The 20233-nt window shown below is 32.6% G+C and overlaps 1 protein-coding gene across 2 annotated transcripts in view; it reads left to right on the forward strand.

The window, feature by feature from the left end:
- The window catches only part of LOC118184777 (nuclear factor NF-kappa-B p105 subunit-like), a 66310-nt gene extending 53222 nt beyond the window's left edge, over nucleotides 1–13088 (forward strand). For both annotated transcript variants that reach the window (XM_085826130.1, XM_035354502.2), the window contains 2 exons: nucleotides 988–1232; nucleotides 12285–13088. In XM_085826130.1, the coding sequence (XP_085682256.1) occupies nucleotides 988–1232; nucleotides 12285–12977 (938 nt within the window). In that variant the 3' untranslated portion in view covers nucleotides 12978–13088. The remainder of the gene's footprint in view (nucleotides 1–987; nucleotides 1233–12284) is intronic.
- Nucleotides 13089–20233: the final 7145 nt, after the last annotated feature.

Raw genomic sequence — 20233 nt, forward strand, 5'->3', positions numbered from 1 at the left:
CACACACTGAGAAAGTATTTCTGAGAGCTTCTGTACTGGTATTCCATAAAACTTAATCCGATAATAATATAATACAATAAGTAATATCCGATAATCCGATAAATAAGTAATATCGATAATCATTTTCTTGTTTTCGATTGTGATTACGGCAAAGCCTCAAGGGCTATCTGCCTATGGGAAGGGATGCCTTCATGGAGTACTTTCTAATGGAAAATGGCTCATATAAACGTTAAAAATGGGAAAAACCACGAAACCGCCCATGCACCCAGCCCGTAGGCGGGATTCAAACCGAACTACTAGTGTTCAACGACTTTACTGCTCGGCCGCTGGTGTTCTTTCTTGTTTTTGAATTTATTATATAAGATGTATGCCTAAAGCTGATGTGTGCTTTTTTTAGTCCAAAGGGATTTGAATCCCGAAGGACTATTAGTTTCGTTTTGGCATTTTGCGTCAGACTCATAAATGTCGGTTCACTTTTCAAACTGTTGCCACAAAATGTTAGAGTCCTGCATTATATTTGAAGAAATTAAATAATGAAAAATCTGCATAAATGTATGTATATTTCTCGTATTGTGATAAAACAACGGTACATAGAGTCATCAAATTTTGAATAACGTAATCCTCCAACGAATATGAGCATGTGGAAGACCAAATTTGAAATTTGAAATTTGTTTTATGATCGATTTCCTATTTTTTAAAACTTTGACGAATTTTTGATTAACAAACTCAAGGATTTCAAAGCGAGCAATGGCAACGTTGTGCAGAAAGAACATTTTAATCTCCAGAGCGTGAGTCTCTGTATCGGAAATTCTAAAGATATGCTCGTTTTAAAACTATTTTGCGATATTGCTGTTGCACTGGATCTTATGGTTTAAGTGCGAGGAACATGATATTTAATAAAGAAAGGTAACACACAAAATGTTAAAAAACGCCCCTTTGGACGTAATTTAAAATCTGAAACATTTCAGTTTTTTTTTTTTTTTCCAGAAATTTTTAAGTTGATAGCTGAGAAATCGCCGGCATCTATTTTTGACACACGTAATCTTTATTGTGAGACTCCTTTGGAACTGGCTTGTTCATTCGGCAGACCAGAAACAGTTCAATTCCTTTTATCAATAGGCTGCAGTGTGGTTGTAAAAGACTCCCTACGTTGTCCTCTACTGTGTGCTCTATATAATGACCGACAATATGGAACTGCAATAGCATCTGTGCTTTTAGACGCTGGAGCAAACGTAAGTAACAAAATCAAATAACTGTTTTGAAATAGTAAACATTTAGTATTAATTGTTAAACAATAAACATTCAAAAGTCTTTAATCCGGACTCGTCGGGACTTCGGCGAGCAATTATGATAAGCAGAGCAATTATGATCTAAAGGGTATCAAAATTTACAAAAAAAAAAAAAAAAAAAAAAGCTTAATATTTGTTTACTTTATTAAACATTTCTTTCAACGCACTAATGCGTAAAGCATACATTACGCATAGTCGAAATTTGAAAATTGGAACCAGAAAACTATTTGATGTGTATTCGTGATACTTATAATGAAGAGGAATTTGATTTAAATCATATGAAAGACGGAGTACATCGAGATTACATTTAGTAAGGAATTATAAGCCGAATAAAATAAAAACATCTGTCCTGAAGATAAGGATAGTGCTGACAGATCAACTTCCAGTTCATTGCGCGCCGCGACGTCCCCCCCCCCTCCGCGCAGAGCAGCGTGAAATTGATAAACAGATTTCGGAATGGTTATCGAAACAAAAGATATGCCTTTATCCATTTTTTTCAGCAATTCCACTTTTTGTTTGATGGACATCGAAACATGCTTTCTCTTTGTAGATCCTTTTGCAGCTCCAGCATCGGAAATTCTATTTGACATAATCGAAAGTTCCAACTTATTTTTATAAAATTGCTCTAACAGTCAGCAAAAATAATAAGCCGGATCCAACTCCAAGATTAAGGAACAACGCAATCTGTAACATTAACTGAAATAGATAATTAGATAATTTTAGTTTAGCTTATACCGTCCGTTATGCATTAAACGCGCATGCGTAACGGTATTACGCGCTTATGCGCTGACGCATGCGCAGTAAGTTTGTAGCTTTGAGGTCCGGAATTTAGATTATTCCGGATTATTTGTGTCCGGATTATAGAACATTCCGGATTATTTGTGTCCGGATTAACGACTTTTGACTATATATATTTTTCCGGAGACTGCAATACAAATGAAAATTTATATTTTGACGCGTAAGCCAAATCATATTCACAGCAAGAACAGCTAACGTTTTCTTGCTAATGAATAAAAAATATTTTTCAAAATAAATGCAATATTTTACTTCTCTAGTATGCATTTTACCAGTTCACGGATTTTTATTTTTAGAAGGAATAGCAAAGAATAATAAACTTAGTTTCAGGATTTTAAAATAAAATTTTTAAACATTCTTTATTTTAATGAAATTATAATCGTCAGTCATAAAACACTCTACACGGCAAAGAATACTCAGCTTTTAGTCATATCATCGTGGCATAAATGTTGTCTAAGCCTTAGGAAGGTATAACATTTTAGTTCTTATGGAATTCAGTGTAAAGAACTATTGGGTGAACCTACTCGTGTTTTAGAAACAAAATTACTTTGGCTAAGAATTGGAAAATGAATCCTTTATCTTTATGCATGTTTCAAAAATGATTTTTAAATTAGGCAGTTTTAGTTTAGAATTTTTAATTAAAATGTTACTTTTATTTACAAATTTAATTGTTTATTCTATATTTACATTAAAAACAATACGCAATAGAATTTAGAGGAAAATTAGTAAATTTTGAGGAATGTTTCTGAGGATTCAGTGATAGTTAACATATTTAGTTAAAAGTTAAAAATTTTAATAATAATAACAAAATTTATATAAGTAAAAATATCTTTTTCATAAGAATAAATTGAATTTAATTAAATTCAATTTAAATACAAATTTAGTTAAATATAGTTAAATATTCTTTGCGCCATTGCTGCAAGGAATTAAATTTAAATTTAAACAAATTTAAATTTAAATTTTAACAAACACGTATAAAAGTAAAAAGCAAATTTAAAGCCAAAATAAAGAAAAAAAAAGTCAAAATAAGCCAAAATAAAAGCCTAAATAAAAGATTTAACTCTCGAACTAATCTACAATATCATTTAAATTCAGAAGCATAAGCAAATCAAGTGCAAAACCGATCCATGAAAATAAATTCACTAATTTAGCAAATTAAAATTAAACCAAACAATTTTTTTTTAAATGCATAAGTGAATGACCGTTGAGTAGGCAGGAGACAGACTTATCAAGGGGAAGTTGCCTCCAAACCTAACTCTTCATTCATTAAATTCGTGTTTCGTCATTCATTCATGCAGGCAAGGGTAAAAGTCAAAACCAAAAGTAAAAAGAATTACCAATAAAGTGGTACCCTTAGAAATTAGCATTTAAGAATTAAAGTTCTAAAAGGAAAATACTAATGAAATCTTTTGAGAAACAAGCAATTAAAGTCAAGTATTAAATTAAACTTTTTAAAAAAAATTAAATTTAAAAAAAAAATTTATAAAAAATAATCTAGAAACCAATGTATTTTAGAAACACTTGTCTACAGAAACCTTCCCGACACGAATATGCATATCAATAAAAAGAAACTAAAAAAGAACTATACATAATCCATAAAAACCAATAAGAAACAAAAAGAACTAATACAATTTTTAAAAAACAAATATATATTTAAAATATAATTTCATATTTAGAAAATACTTAAATACTACAGAAAAAATTTTTAAAAAATACTTAAAGCAAGTAAATAGTAAGTTTTAATTCTAACTTACCTACTATATGAATATCTTTATGCAGATAAAATAGTCTGCCCTTAATTAATTTGATACTAAACGAAAGTAATGTGTAATGCAAGTATAATTATTTAATAAAGTGACATTATACAGCTTCTCAGAATTACAACAGTTTTTGAAGTTTCTGTCCTTCATTCAGAATATTTCAAGAGCAAAAGAAGCATCCTCATGACAAAGAAAGAAGTACTCCAATAGATGCAGAAACTCAATTGTTAGTCCTGAATAAGATATTAGTCTCAACGTCATTTTACGTTGATTCACTCTATAAGTCCAAATCACTTTTCAAACTGTTACCACTAAATATTATCGCCATGTATGGTGTTTAAAGAAATTAAATAATAAAGAATCTGCATGAATGTATGTATGTTTTACGCACTGTGAAAAAACGACGATACCTACAGCCATCAAATTTTGAATAGCATAGTTTTCCGCCCGAGCATGGGCTCCTGGAAGCACGAATTTTAAATTTCAAATTCATTTTATTATCTTGTAGAGACATTAGTTATTTTTTGGAAACATGCAAGATGAAAAATATGCAACGCCTTCGCCAAGAATCAAACCACAGACCTGTCAATTACGCGCCGAGCGTGCAGATCACCACACCAAGGCGGCGGGAGAAATACCTTATATACTCCCCCTTAAAGCGCGACTGTGGTTTTTATGTGACCCAGTCATCAAATTCTGGGTGAGGAAAATCATTATCCAACAAAAACAAATTTTTAATTAACAAATTCTGCAATTTCAAAACGAGCAGGGTCAACACTGTACGGAATAAAGCATTTTTATCTCCAGCGCGCACGACTATCTATCGGGAATTCTGAAGATATGCTGTTTTCAAATACTTTGCGATTTTACTGTTGAATGGAATGAATGTTCAACAGTAAAATCACAAACACCATGAACATGTGCATAAGCGCCATGAACATGATATTTAATAAATAACGTAAACATGCGCGTAAGCATGGAGAGTTAGTGAGCCTCCTTGCCACTGTATTCCACGCAAGGTTTTGCTGTCCGCCTTTAAGGCCAGAGGTTTAGTCCTCTCGGTATTTAAACGTATTGTCGTTTTCCGCAGTTTACATTCTACATACGTAATAAACTAAATGGCCAACCTTAGTGTTACCGATCTGTTTAAAGTATTCAAGTTTAGCTCTTATTTAAATTTATTTAGTTAGTAGTTCTCATATTTTTACGTTCATACCCCAAGTGGTTGGTTTTTGTATCGCAGAGTGCGGGAGCTCCTGTAATATGGTGGAAAATAAAGGCTAATTAAACCCTTCTCATCTTGTCGTCTCTTTAACACTCCATAAGACATAGTTTGTAATCAGACTCATTGTCTCATCAGGACACTTCATGTTCACAAAGCAGATAAGAAGGAATAGCAGTCCTGATATCTTGTCTCAGTTTGCCCATCTCCAAATGCATTTTCTAGATTTTCACCCTTTAAATGTCATTTTTGACCCCATGTTCCGTTTCATTTTTTTGTTCGTCTTGATGAGTACTATCATCCCTCTAAGTTTGTTGAAGCATTTCAGATACACCCTGCACACATATGGATTTATTATTATTTAATATCTTTAAAAGTAGTACATGGTGATGGAAATTGACTGCAAAAGACTCTTAATAGGCCTGGTGCTAATAAAAATAAGTAACAGTATCAGTCCCTTGCTTGAGCAGAATTTTGCCTACTTTTTAAATTTCAAGCGGGTTAACTTTCTTTGCATGGATTGCTTCTAATAATTATTCTCATTTCATCAAGCGTCACTTAACTAATCATCTTTGCTCAATTTTTGAAATTTGAGAGATTTTTGTCATTTGAAGAAAAATAATTTGTTACCTAATTTTTTAAACTTTTCTCTCCTTTTATATATGTCTTTATTACATATATATTACTATTATTTAGCTTTTGTAAATAATTTTCGGCCTCATTTGAGTACGAAGGCACGTAGGGAAAATATCTGAACTACAGTACAAAGTCTTTAATCCGAACGTCCATAATCCGGAACTCAAAGCTACAAACTTTCTGTGCATGCATAGCATTTACGCATGCGCATACCTTTACGCATGTGCATAATACGTTTACGCATGCGCGTTTAATGTATAACGGACGGTATAAGCTAGGCTCAAATTATCTAATTATCTATTTCAGTTAATGTTGCAGATTGCGTTATTCCTTAATCTTCGAATTGGATCCGGCTTATTATTTTTTGCAAACTGTTAGAGCAATTTTATAAAAAGTAAGCTTGAACTTTCGATTATGTCAAAAAGAGTTTCCGATTCTGAAGCTGCCAAAGGATCTACAAAGCGAAAGCATGTTTCAATGTCCATCAAATAAAAAGTGGAATTGCTGCAAAAAAATGGATAAAGGACTTGAACAACGGAATTTTGTAACTGAACAAGAAATTATGTCTGTTTATATAATTAAAGAGAAAGTATTAGCACATAAAACGAAGCAACTTTAACAACTTACATTGAAAGAAATGTTTAATAAAGTAAACAAATAAATATTAAGATTTTTTTGTTGTAAATTTTGATACCTTTTAGATCACAATTGCTCTTTATTTCATAAATTACGGTTTCATGTTTTTAATTTTATAATTTCTGCATGCCATTTTACCAGATTTAAATGGACCCGACGAGTCCGGATTAAAGACTTTGTACTGTACGAGCAAGTTGTTTTAAAATGAAGATTTGATACAAAAAAAGCGGTTTGAATCTCAAATGATGGAGAGGAACGAAATATGTATTCGGAATTCAATAATCAACTTGGTTAAGGGCTTCAAAACACTTTTCACTTGACAAGTTCTGTTGGAAGCGTTAAACAAAGGAGGTTAATAAAAAGGATATTTTGTTTTGTTATGTATAATGTTCTGTAATCTTTTATAAAAGTTTCTCTTTGCTCATATAAATTTTTAGTTAAAGATTACGTTTTGAAAGTTTCATTAATTTACGTTTATTGAATTTGGTATTTTACTCGAAGAAGAAAGGTTAGACCTCCATATGAAGGAACAAAATTTTATTCAATTTTGTTCCAACATTTACTTTTTGATATATATATATATATATATATATATATATATATATATATATGTAATTTAGAATTTAACAAATATTCTCTATTCGTATAGAGCAGCGCTGTCCAACTTATCATAGCCCGCGGGCCATATTCTTCACCAAACATTTCGGGGGCCAAGAAGATTGATAAATGAAAAGTCAGTTTATGTTAATTACTGTGTTTATAGTTATAATACTGTGGTTTACCATTCTTGTTCAGAATAAATAAATAATCTGTCACCCAGCGATCTTGAAATCCTCGATTTTCGAGGTCTATTTTTCTTTTATTAGTAGCATTCATATTCAATAATTATTTTAATTAATAAATAAATATGAAATTAAGTTAATAGTATTATAACACAGTCACCCCTCAACAAATTCTACACAAGACCGCACTCGCACGATTGCATGAATCAATCAAATAGCGCAGGGTAGTGTGCGCATACCATAGATAAACAACAATCAACCACAAATATAATATGTGGCGCCAACGTTGAGCCAACCATCATCAGACGTTAAACGAATTGCTGCTGTATTCAGCCGGGTTAAGTGAAGTTACACAAACTAAATAGTACCTACTTTAATTTCAAATCAGATTTAAATTTTCACATAGTAAAATAATTTTAATATTAATAATAATAATTTAGTAACATAAATTTATTTATAGTAAAATGTACTCGCGGGCCGTACTGAATGAATTAAAATTCATTGAATTCGAAAACAAGTTTTTCTAATACTTGCGCAATAGCTGCAAAGTAAGATAATAATAATTTATTTATTAAAGAAATATGGATTATATTACCTCCTAATATAAATTTAGTAGAATGTATCAAAATGAGTGAATTCATAAATAGGAAGTTTAATTCCAAAAAAATTTTTAAGGGAACTTAAATGTAAATCATGAAAAAAACTTGTTAAGGGGGCTTGAATTTAAATCATGCAATTTCAAACTTTGAAAAAGAACTTGAACTTAAAATATTAAGAATTTAATATTTTTGAATATAATTATTTTGAAAAAGAAATTAAAATATATACATAGTGTAGTTACAAAATTGTATATAAAGTAAAATATCATTGTTTTCAGACTTTTCTTATGCTGTTACTAAAAAAATGAGCCTATTTCATACTTTATAGTCTGTCAAATAGCTCGTTGACAGTGAAAATTACTTTTTTTCTTCTTTTCTTCCTTGTTCCGACATGACAATTAACCAGAAATTAATTAATTTCCATTCACTAGTTAGTATATTCAAAATTTAAGACGTTTTCACTCACATAAGAAGTCTGCAACAACCCCCCCTCAAACATTCCTAGTCTCTCCCATGTACCAAAAATAGCTTCTCAAAGGTTCACCGCCTGTCATAATTCAAAGTATCCCCACTGCCGATAACAAAATTTCGAACACACACTCCTTCTGAGTACGACACAGAAGAAAACACTTTACCGACATCCCACTAGAAAGAACGTAAGTTAATTAATACATTTTCTGGCCTTTTATATTTCATGTATATTTTACATTTCATTATTTCTTATTATATTTATTTCAATTTTTCAACTTTTATTTGATTTGTTTTTGCAAAGATAACATAGTTATGTTTCTCATGTTTATTTCAATTGCTTTGAGTTCTATTTCATAATTCCAGTTAAGATTACTACTGTTAATGTTTATTTTTAAAAAAATAGTACTGAATTAACATGCATAAAAGCGAAGGTGTCGAGGGACATTTACTCAAGTATCTTGTAAATATTTTACTACATAAATTGGCTTTTCACTCAAAATTTCTAAAGAATCTTGTATTAGCGAAAATACTTCATGAGCTTTTTGGTACTCTAATTTGGCTATAAATCTCATCACTTCACGGAACTACAATTTCGGCCTAATTTAATTTACCAGTTTGGAATCATCATTCTTACTTGAGTAAAAGACGAAAGACCTTCGCATTTATTAATTACTGTTCAATGAACGGGAATTAGTTTGTTCCCTTTGAAAAGTCAACTAATTTCCGATCAATAGCGATAATTACTTGTTTTTCTAATATTTTTATTTCTTTTTCAGAGTTTGCAATTTTCTATTCATGATTTAAATTCAAGTCCCCTTAACAAGTTTTTTTCATGATTTACTTTCAAGTTCCCTTAAAAAACAATTTTCAGAATTAAACTTCCTACTTTTGAGTTCACTCTTTTTGATACATTCTACTAAATTTATATTAGGAGATAATATAACCAATATTTCTTTAATAAATATACATACATATATATATATATATATATATATATATATAGGTCAATCTGATATTTTTTATATATGCGCGCAGACGATAAGTTACAAGGAAAAAATTAACTGCTAGCTTTGAAAATATGAGCCATTTTAACCTAGCAGAGGAATATTTATTGTCCAATTGCAAGTAATTCAACGTAGAATAAATTTTAGGCAGAAGGAAAAATGGAGCTGACGCGAGAACATTATGCCTGTATGATTTTTTATGATTTTAAAGTGGGGTTAAATCAAAAAGAAAATGTTACAAAATTTCACAGAGGTCGCAACTCTCTTCAGGATGAAGAACACACAGGAAGGCCGTTGTCAACAGTCATCCCGGATTACGTGTCTGCCATACGGAAAAAGTTAATCGATGATAATCGCTGTACCTGCCAAATGATACAGACAGAACTGGGGGAAAATTAGTTTGCCGTTGGGTTTCCCATAATTTAATTGAGCACCCAAAAGAGGAGCGTGTTAGAATCAGTACAGAATCATCATCTTAAAGATTATTTCTAAAATCATACCTGGTGATGAAACGTACATACCATTTTTTGACGTTCCAACACGTCAAGAAAGCCTTGATTCGTAAATTTTGATTGTGTTTATGTTACACCTTCTTAAACTGTCAGGGTTCTCTAAACAGATTCTATTGGCAGGTTGTGGATAGCATTTACAATGAGAAAGAGCTGTTCAAATATCGTCGGTACAGGAGACTTTATTTACTGTGTGGAAAAGAGAAATAACTGATGTCTTCCCCCCCCCCACACACACACACTTTGTGAAGGTTGCAAACGATGGCTAAATGGAATTTTTGAACGTAGGGGCATCAAGTGAATTCTTTCGGGTGGCAGTTTAAAGGGCAGGAGCAACCTTACCTCCGTGTTGTTCTTAGACATTAGCAGGGGCATTAGACATTTCTGTATCTCACGTGTTTGAGTGACTCATTTACAGGTGTCAAGAAGTAGTTTGTGTTCCTATTCGTTTGGGGAGGCTGAAGATGATAAAAATAAAAATACGAAAATTCATCCTATTGGGATTCTGAGTATGGACACCGAAGAGGACGATCATTTGCGTGCTTCTACACAACATAATATGGGTATTTCCAATCATCCACCTTGAAACCCTGAATCGTATGTAGCTGATCATCAAATTTTATGATCTGAAAGCTCCTACTTATGAGATTAGAAGCCATTCAAAGGCAGAAGAGATTTCTTCAGCGTGGATCGGCCCCTCTGAATAATGCTCAATTAATGAAATTGAAAGTATTCTCAACGTCCAGCGACAAATTCTTACAAATGATCGAGAATTAGCCAAAATGGCCGCTATTACTGCCAAAATCCTCTCCCTCTTCAAAAGGAGAAAATTCAAGCAACGCACAAGATGCAAGGTCAGCTTGATCATCCTGTAGGTCAAGCTTAATTTTATGTTTATCTTTCAGCCTGTAGAATTTTGGTGGGTGGAGAAACCGAGTTTTCTTCGAGTCTTGGGTGGCAGTTAAATATCAGTTTTATGTTTAGTCTGAAATTATCAAAGGGTAACAAAAGTTCTGGGGCATTTGTCCTGCGGAGGGCTTGCCTGGGTAAGTGGGCTGAGAGCCCGCATTTTTGCCCTGGACGAGCTCTCCCAGTGAAATAGGCTGAAATTTCTTCTTTCTGTTCTGCAGGAAAATACATTGTATGCTTCCTCTCCGTTAGTCTGATCATTTTTAAGGCGCTGGGTCATCGGGGCTCCTGATGACGAATTTCTGCTAATATAAATTATACTAATGGAACTCCAGGTTCTCGTCAAATATGTGGCTCAGCGCTTTTCCTTGACGACTTTCACAGAGTTAAGTTATAAGACGGCTGAGAACAATTATTTACATTGAAAGAACTGTCACCTGTGCGGCTTCGAACTTAATTTACATTGGTGTCTTTTGCGTGGTTCGATACTCTTCTCCGAGGAACAATATATACCAAGAAACCAGGTTGAGAAAAAAATTACTTGTATGGCAAGGAACGATAGCAAGACTCATCGACGTTGTGTCTAGGATATAGAGCTGAAGAAAGTTGCCGGATATGTCGACTTAGTTCTGCAAGTCAAAAATTTTTATTGTTTTATTTTCCCCCTGGGTGTTACAGGGTTAAGGAAGGAGTTTAAATTCTTCGGTTAAATTGTAAGTACGTTAAGTTAAAAACTCTAATTTAAATTCATTATTACATGGAATACAAAAAGGTGTATTAATACCATTGATAATAAGTCACAGAAAAAAACACTGAAAGGTTTCAAATTTTAAATTACGTCCAAACGGGCGTTGTTTTAACATTTTGTGTGTTGCTTTTATTTATTAAATATCGTGTTTACTTAAACCATAAAATTCAGTTCAACAGCAATGTTACAAAATTATTTTAAAATAACCATATCTTAAGAATTTCCGATACACAGTTCCGCGCGTTCAGAAAAAGGTTCAAAGCCATCAAGCTGGACAGAATACAATCACAGCTAACTGGTACATCACTAAGTGTCTTCCAGAAATTCTTCAAGAAGTGAATGTTAGAGAATTCGAGAATGCATCTTCTCATTCAGCAAGATTGATGGTTGGGTATCTTGAACAAAAACACATCAGAGTGATAGAACTTCACCCTATTCACCTGATGTAGCTAGCTATCTATGACTTTTGGCCACTTTTTAATCTAAAAAAGAATTTACGTGGACGTTGTTTTCATTCCGAAGATGAGCTTGATGGGGCTATAAATGCAATTTTTTTATCGATGAGGCGTTTAATCTTTGGAAAATTCGTGTATAGAAATGCATTGGCCCTGGAGAAAACTACTTTCAACATTCATAAAATTTCATCATTCGCTTTGAAAACCTATGAATATCTCAAAAACATCATAATGATAAATAGACGAATTATAGAAGATAATGATGAATTCGAGAAATGTTGTCTCAGTATTTTATTCAACAGATGTCAGACGTTTCTTCCATACTCATAATTAAAACTTTATTGGGAATAAGATAAAAAATGTTTTTGCATATAGTATGTGAAATTTTGGTTCATTAGTTATTTGGGATCCCCTTGGTCTTCAAATATTTTAATTTATATGAAATTTTAACCTGTATTTTCTTCTGCAGATTAACCATCCCCATCCTTATTTGGGAACACCGCTGATTGCTGCTATATTACAGTCTGCTCTGAAAATGTCATCCACTGCGGATCTAGACTTATCACATGATCTTCTGTGGCTTAACAGGCTACCTGAACTTTTGGTAACACCTTTGATGCCTCTTGTAATACCGTTCATTCTGGAACAGCGACCTGCAGGAGATCCCATTATGGATCAAAATTATCCATATGCAGATTTCTGTACGCTGTTGTTAGACAGCGGATGTGATATTAATGCTGCTGATAAGTTTCATGGTGTAACAGCTCTGCATGTTGCAGTAAGACTAAACAATGAAATTTTAGTTCGGAAACTCCTTATTCGTGGAAGTGACATCGACAGACGTGACAGTAATGGTTTTGCTCCATTAAACTACGCATGCCTACAGGGAAGCCAGAGACTAGTGGATTTGCTTATAGCTTCCGGTGCTAATTTACGTACCCAAGATTGGGAAGCTACTCTCGGAGAGTGGAGAAGATCGGAAGAATTAAATGACAAAAATAGTCAGCTGTTAAATTACATTATTTATCAGTCGAAACAGTGTCTAACCTTAGAAAATCTGTGTAATATAATTATTAGAAAAAATACTAGAAATGTGGGGGGAAATGCCATTAAACTTGGAATGCCATCATTATTGGTAAAACGTCTACTATTTAAAGATTGATAGAATTATGTAACATGATTTATGAGCATAAGACTGCACTTGAGCATAAGATTGTACGTTATTTCTGATTATGATTAAATTTCTGTGATATAAAATTTAATAAAAAGAGAAAAATATTATCAGCGTGCATTTTCTTCTCTTCAACTACACTAACAAAATATGATGTATTTTATGATATTTGTTGCGAAGATTAGTTTTTTTAGATTGGCAGCAAGAAAAATATGAAAGTAAAAAAGTTTGCTTTGACGTTGTAACCCTAACATCTTATTTTATTATTGTGAATTAAAACATGCCTAATCCATTTTAGAATTATCATTCAAGTTTTTAAAACTTATTCCATGTATTGACTGACCACAACCGAAAACAATAAAAAGATTATCAGATTCAATATTCATTGAAATATCACACCGAACAACAAACGTTGGAGATTCTAAAGCAAATATAAATTAGCATAAGTCGCACCCAACTGCAATAAATCTAACATAGTGTTATAAATTTCACAGCTTTTCCCTTAGAATTAGATTTAAAGCTATTGCAGTAACCAAACTACTGTCCGATTTCCAGGAAAATCCTCAATAGGGACTTCCCTCTTTCAGACAGACCAACCGTCCTGATTTTTTCATTATTGAAGCTATTGAGTGACTTGTTTCGGAAGCATACACTAAAGGGTTCTTGAAAGACTGTTTAGGAATTACCTTCAAGGATTAGGATACAAACAAAAATTCAGAAGTTTATATAAGACACAAACACAAATTATTCAAACACAAAGATCTTCACTCTCGGCCTCATTCGGGCTTACATTAGCGAACACTTCTGGCTTAACTCAAATAAACTTAGAACTTAAAAAATAAAATGAAGCGCTCAACGCTACAGAATCAAATCGCTTGTGGGTCAGATTAACAACGTAACAACAGAAAGATTTTTTTTTTGAATTGTATGTTTTACACATTCAAAAAAATCTTTCTGTTCTAGTTAACGATCCTAATTCCAATCCATCTTTGCCTTCGGCCTTTAAAGAAATATTTTAGTTCTGGTTTCACCAACAGATGGCGCCACTTGCTTATTCTTGTCCAGGCTTTCTTATCTTATCTAATCATTATTTCCTATCTTGTTCATTTGCGGTTTTGCAGCTGAGGATGGTGGTTCGGTAAAACCATCGAAACTAGTCCTGTGAAAATTTTGAAAATATAACGCTGATTTTTGTTGTTTGACTTCTGAATTAGTATTTATTCGGCGTGTTATTGTGTCTTAATCAAACATCTGATGCTAAATAAATTTGCAAATGGCTCCTTTGGGCTAAAAATAATGTTTTTAAAAATAACTTCATTCTGTTTCCTTCTTTTATAACTGAAAAATTTTGCTTTTTCAATTAATTATTTAATGCAACAAATTATAAATTCCATTGGTCCAAAATGTTCCACTATTTAGAAAGATTTGAGGTTTTAGAAAGGTATAGAATGCATTTAAAAATATACATAATTTCTATTACTGATGTAATGCATTTTAATTTCTAATAATTTTGCATTTTCAGACAGGAAGAAATATTACACTTTCCATCTCAGACAGGGTGCGGCACTGAATCGGACGATTTTAAAAATGTTATCAAGAGTGAATGATTAGCTTTATTTACTTAAAATACACAATAACACATAATAAATATTAAAGGATTTGGTTTTCAAGCTGAAAAAAAATCTGATGCAGACACCATGACTTCCTTGTGCGAAATATTAAATTATACGCATTTTTTGCTGCTTTCATTTAAACTTATTTCCTCTAAATCCATTCCAGACATATCTCCCATTCAATTAGTTCTGTTATCACTTTGCAGCAAAACAAAAATGCATCAAACTTCAAAATATCTTCATTAAAAATTGAAAAATGTAGAAAAACGTAAAACACCAAATACAGTTACGACAATTAGTTAAATAAAAACAATTTTTACAATTAAAATTAAGAGTTTCTATGCAAAAGCAAGCAATTCGGCCAGCAAGCAATAAAGAAAATTTTTTGGTGCACAAAACTGAAAGTTTACGTTTGGTCCCACTTGGCAAAAAGACCCTGAAGGTGCAAAAAATGGCTTAATTCACTATTCTGCTAAGTTTCAAATGTAAACAAATATAGCTGCTATGGTAAAAAAAATTAGGCTTAGCCGCACTTTAACAACTTATAAATTGTTGATAATTCTACAACAATTGCATGCAGATTAATTGACTCTTTTTTCGGTTTTTGATCTCATATGAACCAGGAGAACGAAACACATTTTCGAAACGTATTAATTGACTTCTATGAAACTTTAATTCATTTTCCATTGATGAGTTCTGAATTGAAATTTCAGTTAAAGGAGATTAATTTTTATACTTGTATCATTCCGTATATTTCCGTTTTCGCAATTTTATTTTTCGAGTTTGTTCTACTAATACATTTTTATTTTAAATTTGATATGTTTAGATATTTTGTTAAACCTCTTATACACGGTTGCAATTATTAATATTACTTGTGCTTTGCTTTGATTCCAATTTAACTCTTAACTTTAGATTCTTTTAAGTTTATATTACTTCAATCCTGCAGCTATAGCACAGGAAGAGTTTAAAAATTTTGCTTTTATTTTTTAGCCTATTATTATGTTTTCTTTTTGTGCGTAAATGTACGGTGAAACACCGAAATCTGGAGAATGTCGACTTTCACCAGTGAATGTCAACATTCACATAGTCGCTTGGTGTATGTCCGAAATATTTTCCAAATACTCTTATTTCTGACTTACACCGGTGAATGTCGACATTCACCATGTACTAATGGTGAATGTTGAACATATAAGAATATTATATTTCCTTCTCCGTAATTCATTCGCGAAAAAACGCACTTGAGACTCAGAATAAGAACTTAAGAATATAAGAACTTAAAACACACAGTACATTCAAAATGAGAGAGGAAAATAATAGAAGTTATAAACTTACCAAATTATGTGATTCAAATCTTATTTATTGCAACAACTTAAACTAGTATGACATTTTGAATTGCACAAGAGGCCCTTGCTTTTACAACTGCATTTATTTGTGGAACACTTCCTTTTGGAATGGCAGCGTGCACATATACTCCTCTCTTTTCGACCTACACCAGAGCATATCTGTGATTGTCGACATACACCGGTGAGGGTCCGAATGTACAAGAATGTAAAGAAATATTCGATCTTTCACCGACGTATTTGGTGAATGTTGACATTCTCCGGTGACAGTCGACATTCTCCAATTTCGGTCTTTCACGGTAACATATGTACTATATACTTTTTGTGTGATATTTATATACTTTTGGTGCGGCCTAGTGCAAGCAAAAAAGGAAATGTTATAGCAGTCTTATGTACAAAATTTCAACGTTCTGAAGCTACTCGTTTTTGAGTTATGCGAAATACATACATATGTACGTATAAATGTCGTGAAAAAGTCTCGCCTGAATCTGTTTTAAATCAATTTTATAATCCGTTTATGGAAAAAAAAAGTCCTTTATTCTGTCCTTACGTACAAGTGTTACCCAAAAACATCGTTAAAATGCATTCGATAGTGGTCAAAATGGATATTTTCGTTGAAATATTATGCCCGGAATTTTTGTTGATTACAATCCTTCCTTTACTTCCTATAAGGAAGTAAAAAAGAGGACTAAAAGGCTAAGGCTCATAGTTGAAAACACTTGTTCACATATATAAGATGAAGCAAACATAGCACTGATTTTCTGGGCGTTAAGATTTGTCAAACTTACTTTCAATAATGATTTGTAAATCTCAAACTTTGGCATATTTAGTTACAAATGGTGGAGATGATAGTTAGATTGCAACTCAATTAATTCAAGCTGCAAATCTGACCTTACTGCTTCACAATTTACGTTGAAAGGCATGATAAAAATATCCAATTCTGTTTGAATGGCACTGACATCTTGAAATCTGCGTTCGAACTTAAAATCAGGTTTTTCAAGCCAACTTCATAATTCTTAAGCTTCTCTTCATTTACTGAGGGTATTGAATTTAACCTCGGGAAATGAGACAAGTTGTTCTTAGCTATCTGCCAAGCAAACAAACTGTATTTTAGTTTTAAAGCTTTGAGATAGGCCCAGATATTGTCATTAAACTGATTTTTCTCTTGCATCTTGACATTCCAGTTGCTCATATGACAAAGAAGATCTGCGAAAAATGCAAAGTCTGAAAGCCATTCCGCATCTTCTAACATTTCGCACTCCGCAGAACACTGTTTCTCATGGAAGAACGACGCAGTGCAGAAACAGCTACATATGCAAGTTACATTGTAGCGTACAATATTGCTAAAAATAATAAAGCTGTCAGTGATGGAGAATTCGTTAAACAATGCATGCTGCAAGTTTGTGATGTTTTATGTCCAGACAAGAAAAATAATTTTGAGATTACAAACTTATCTCGAAAAACGGTGACTTCTAGAATCGAAGACATCGATAAAAATTTGACATCACAATTAGAGTCAAAGATTACCCAGTTTAAATTTTGCTCCATAGCTATGGATGAAAGCACTGATATAAATGATACTGCTGGAATAAGTGTTATTTACAAGAGGTGTTGATGAGAACTTTGAAATTACCGAGGAACTGGCATGCATTCATTCTTTAAAGGGAACTGCAACGGGATGTAATACATTTTTGTGAATTTAAGTCTTTCAGCTGCCAAACTCACTAGAAAACATATCCTGCACTAAGCCATTTTACTTTGGTGTAAAATGGCGTGCCATTTTACACGTATTCAGATTGCACGGACTAAGAAAATCTCGTAATTGCCTGCATGTAAGTAAGCCCACGAGATCGAATAGCATTTACAAGCTTCACAACTGCATCAAGCTTGGGTTTCATATTCAATGCAGATTTACAGAGAGCATCTTCATGTATAACACACTATAGAAAACAACATCATTCCCGGGATAGTTTTGATTAAAGAGTCCAAGAAACCCAGATATTTTTCCTGTCATATTTGGCGCTCCATCAGTCGTAATATTGCATATATTTGTTATAGGCACTTTCAAAGTTAAAAGCCCTTAATTATATTCACAAAAATGTATTACATCCCGTTGCAGTTCCCTTTAAAGAATGAATGCATGCCAGTTCCTCGGTAATTTCAAAGTTCTCATCAACACCTCTTGTAAATAACACTTATTGCAGCAGTATCATTTATATCAGTGCTTTCATCCATAGCTATGGAGCAAAATTTAAACTGGGTAATCTTTGACTCTAATTGTGATGTCAAATTTTTATCGATGTCTTCGATTCTAGAAGTCACCGTTTTTCGAGATAAGCTTGCAATCTCAAAATTATTTTTCTTGTCTGGACATAAAACATCACAAACTTGCAGCATGCATTGTTTAACGAATTCTCCATCACTGACAGCTTTATTATTTTTAGCAATATTGTACGCTACAATGTAACTTGCATATGTAGCTGTTTCTTGGATACTGTTTACCTTCTTGAAAAAACTTTGTCGGCCTGGTAATTTTTTACAAAGATTTTACGCATTTCGTTTTCTTTCATATTCGGACATTGCTTCGTAACTGCAATTCTTATGCTTGGATGTGAAACGTCTGGAAATATTACGCTCTTTGAAGAATGCTGCAGCTTCACTACAGATCAGACACACTGGTTTATCTTTTACAACTGTAAAAAAAAAATATTTCCAGGTCCATTCATCATTGAAAGCATGGCACTCTGAATCAACTTTACGTCTTTTAGTAGCCATTTTGGGGTTGAAATATTTTACGAATAACACAAACAAGCACTAGCTACGCTATACTTTTAATAATTTCATCACTATTCACAATGATGCTATATGTCCACAATCTTTCCCTACGTGATCAATAATATTAGAAGTCGCGCCAAAAGAAAATGCCGCTGGCTGGAGCTTAAAATGCGCAGTCTGCCACATGTGCAGTCTAATTCACCTATATTAGATTCCCATATGTCTGCTCCCCGAGAAAGAGACAACACTTGTTAGCGCCAATCTACAGCTATAACAAAGAACTTCCACTTTTAGTAATATTTAAACAAAGTAAAAAAGGAGATGGATATATAAATATATATTTCTTTTAATTTGCCTCGAACCAGCAAATTAAAATTCTATCCGCGGGCCTTAGAAACCTTCCGGCGGACCGGAGTTGGTCCATTCCTGATCTACAGCAGGGTCCAAATAAAGCAGTTCAAAAACTTCGCGGCTTAAAAACATCGTCGTAGGAAATATTGTGATAAAAAATAAAGTACCTGCAAATCGTCGCATTGACGATAACATCGCACACACGCGTTCTTTATGTATTAAAAGCTGTAAATGCATTTTCCCATAATGATTTGGGAGCGCAAGAATGAAAGAGGGATATTTTTATTTTTACTTTTATATTTCATATTTTTGAATGAACTAATAAATTAAAAGCTGTAAATGCATTTTCACATAATGATTTGGGAGCGCAAGAAGGAAAGAGGGATATTTTTACTTTTATATTTTATATTTTTGAATGAACTGATGAATTTTTGCTGAAAAAGTAAGAATGAAGCTTTGAATAAAGTAAGAATAAGAATTGAAAATGAGTAGAAAATTAATGCAACTTACAGCATTTAACAGAATTTTAAATTTACATAGTTAATTTACAAAGGTCATTAATAAATTAATTTTTTATAAAGTTTTACTCATAATTTTTCATGAAGAATACAGCCTAAAAATGCTTAGAAAAAGGAAGATAAATAGCTACATGAGGTTATCTCTATAAAAATTGTTTAGTTAATTAATTATCTTCTTTCAACGTTTGTTAATCTGATATTGTTTTGGTGAAAATTATATCTTGTTTTATTTCCGTTTATTCTTAAAGTATCGTTAACATTTCTTGTACTTCCAAATCTTCTCGTGAATATGCATTTACAACTTTTAAAACATGAAAAGCGCATGTGTGTGATGTTATCGTCATGTGATGATTTGTAGGTACTTTATTTTTTACCATGCTATTTTCGACGACGATGTTTTTTAACTGTGAAGTTTTTTAACCGCTTTATTTTGTATTTGTATTTTTCTCTTTGCTTTTTTTTTCTCCCACGATGTTTTGTACCGCAACGTTTTTGCCTTGCGTTGTTTTCTCCGTGATGTTTTCGTCTGTGAGGTTTTGCCGCGATGTTTTCTGCTGTAACCATGCCGTTACAGGCAAGTGCCTCCCATTTGGGATCTGCCTAAGAGGAAAATTGGCTTGTGTTCACGTTACACATGAGAAAAACCACAA

Source organism: Stegodyphus dumicola, chromosome 10, assembly GCF_044657685.1.
Source record: "Stegodyphus dumicola isolate Sdum_Otavi_A_Nest chromosome 10, ASM4465768v1".
Classification (NCBI taxonomy): Eukaryota; Metazoa; Arthropoda; class Arachnida; order Araneae; family Eresidae; genus Stegodyphus; species Stegodyphus dumicola.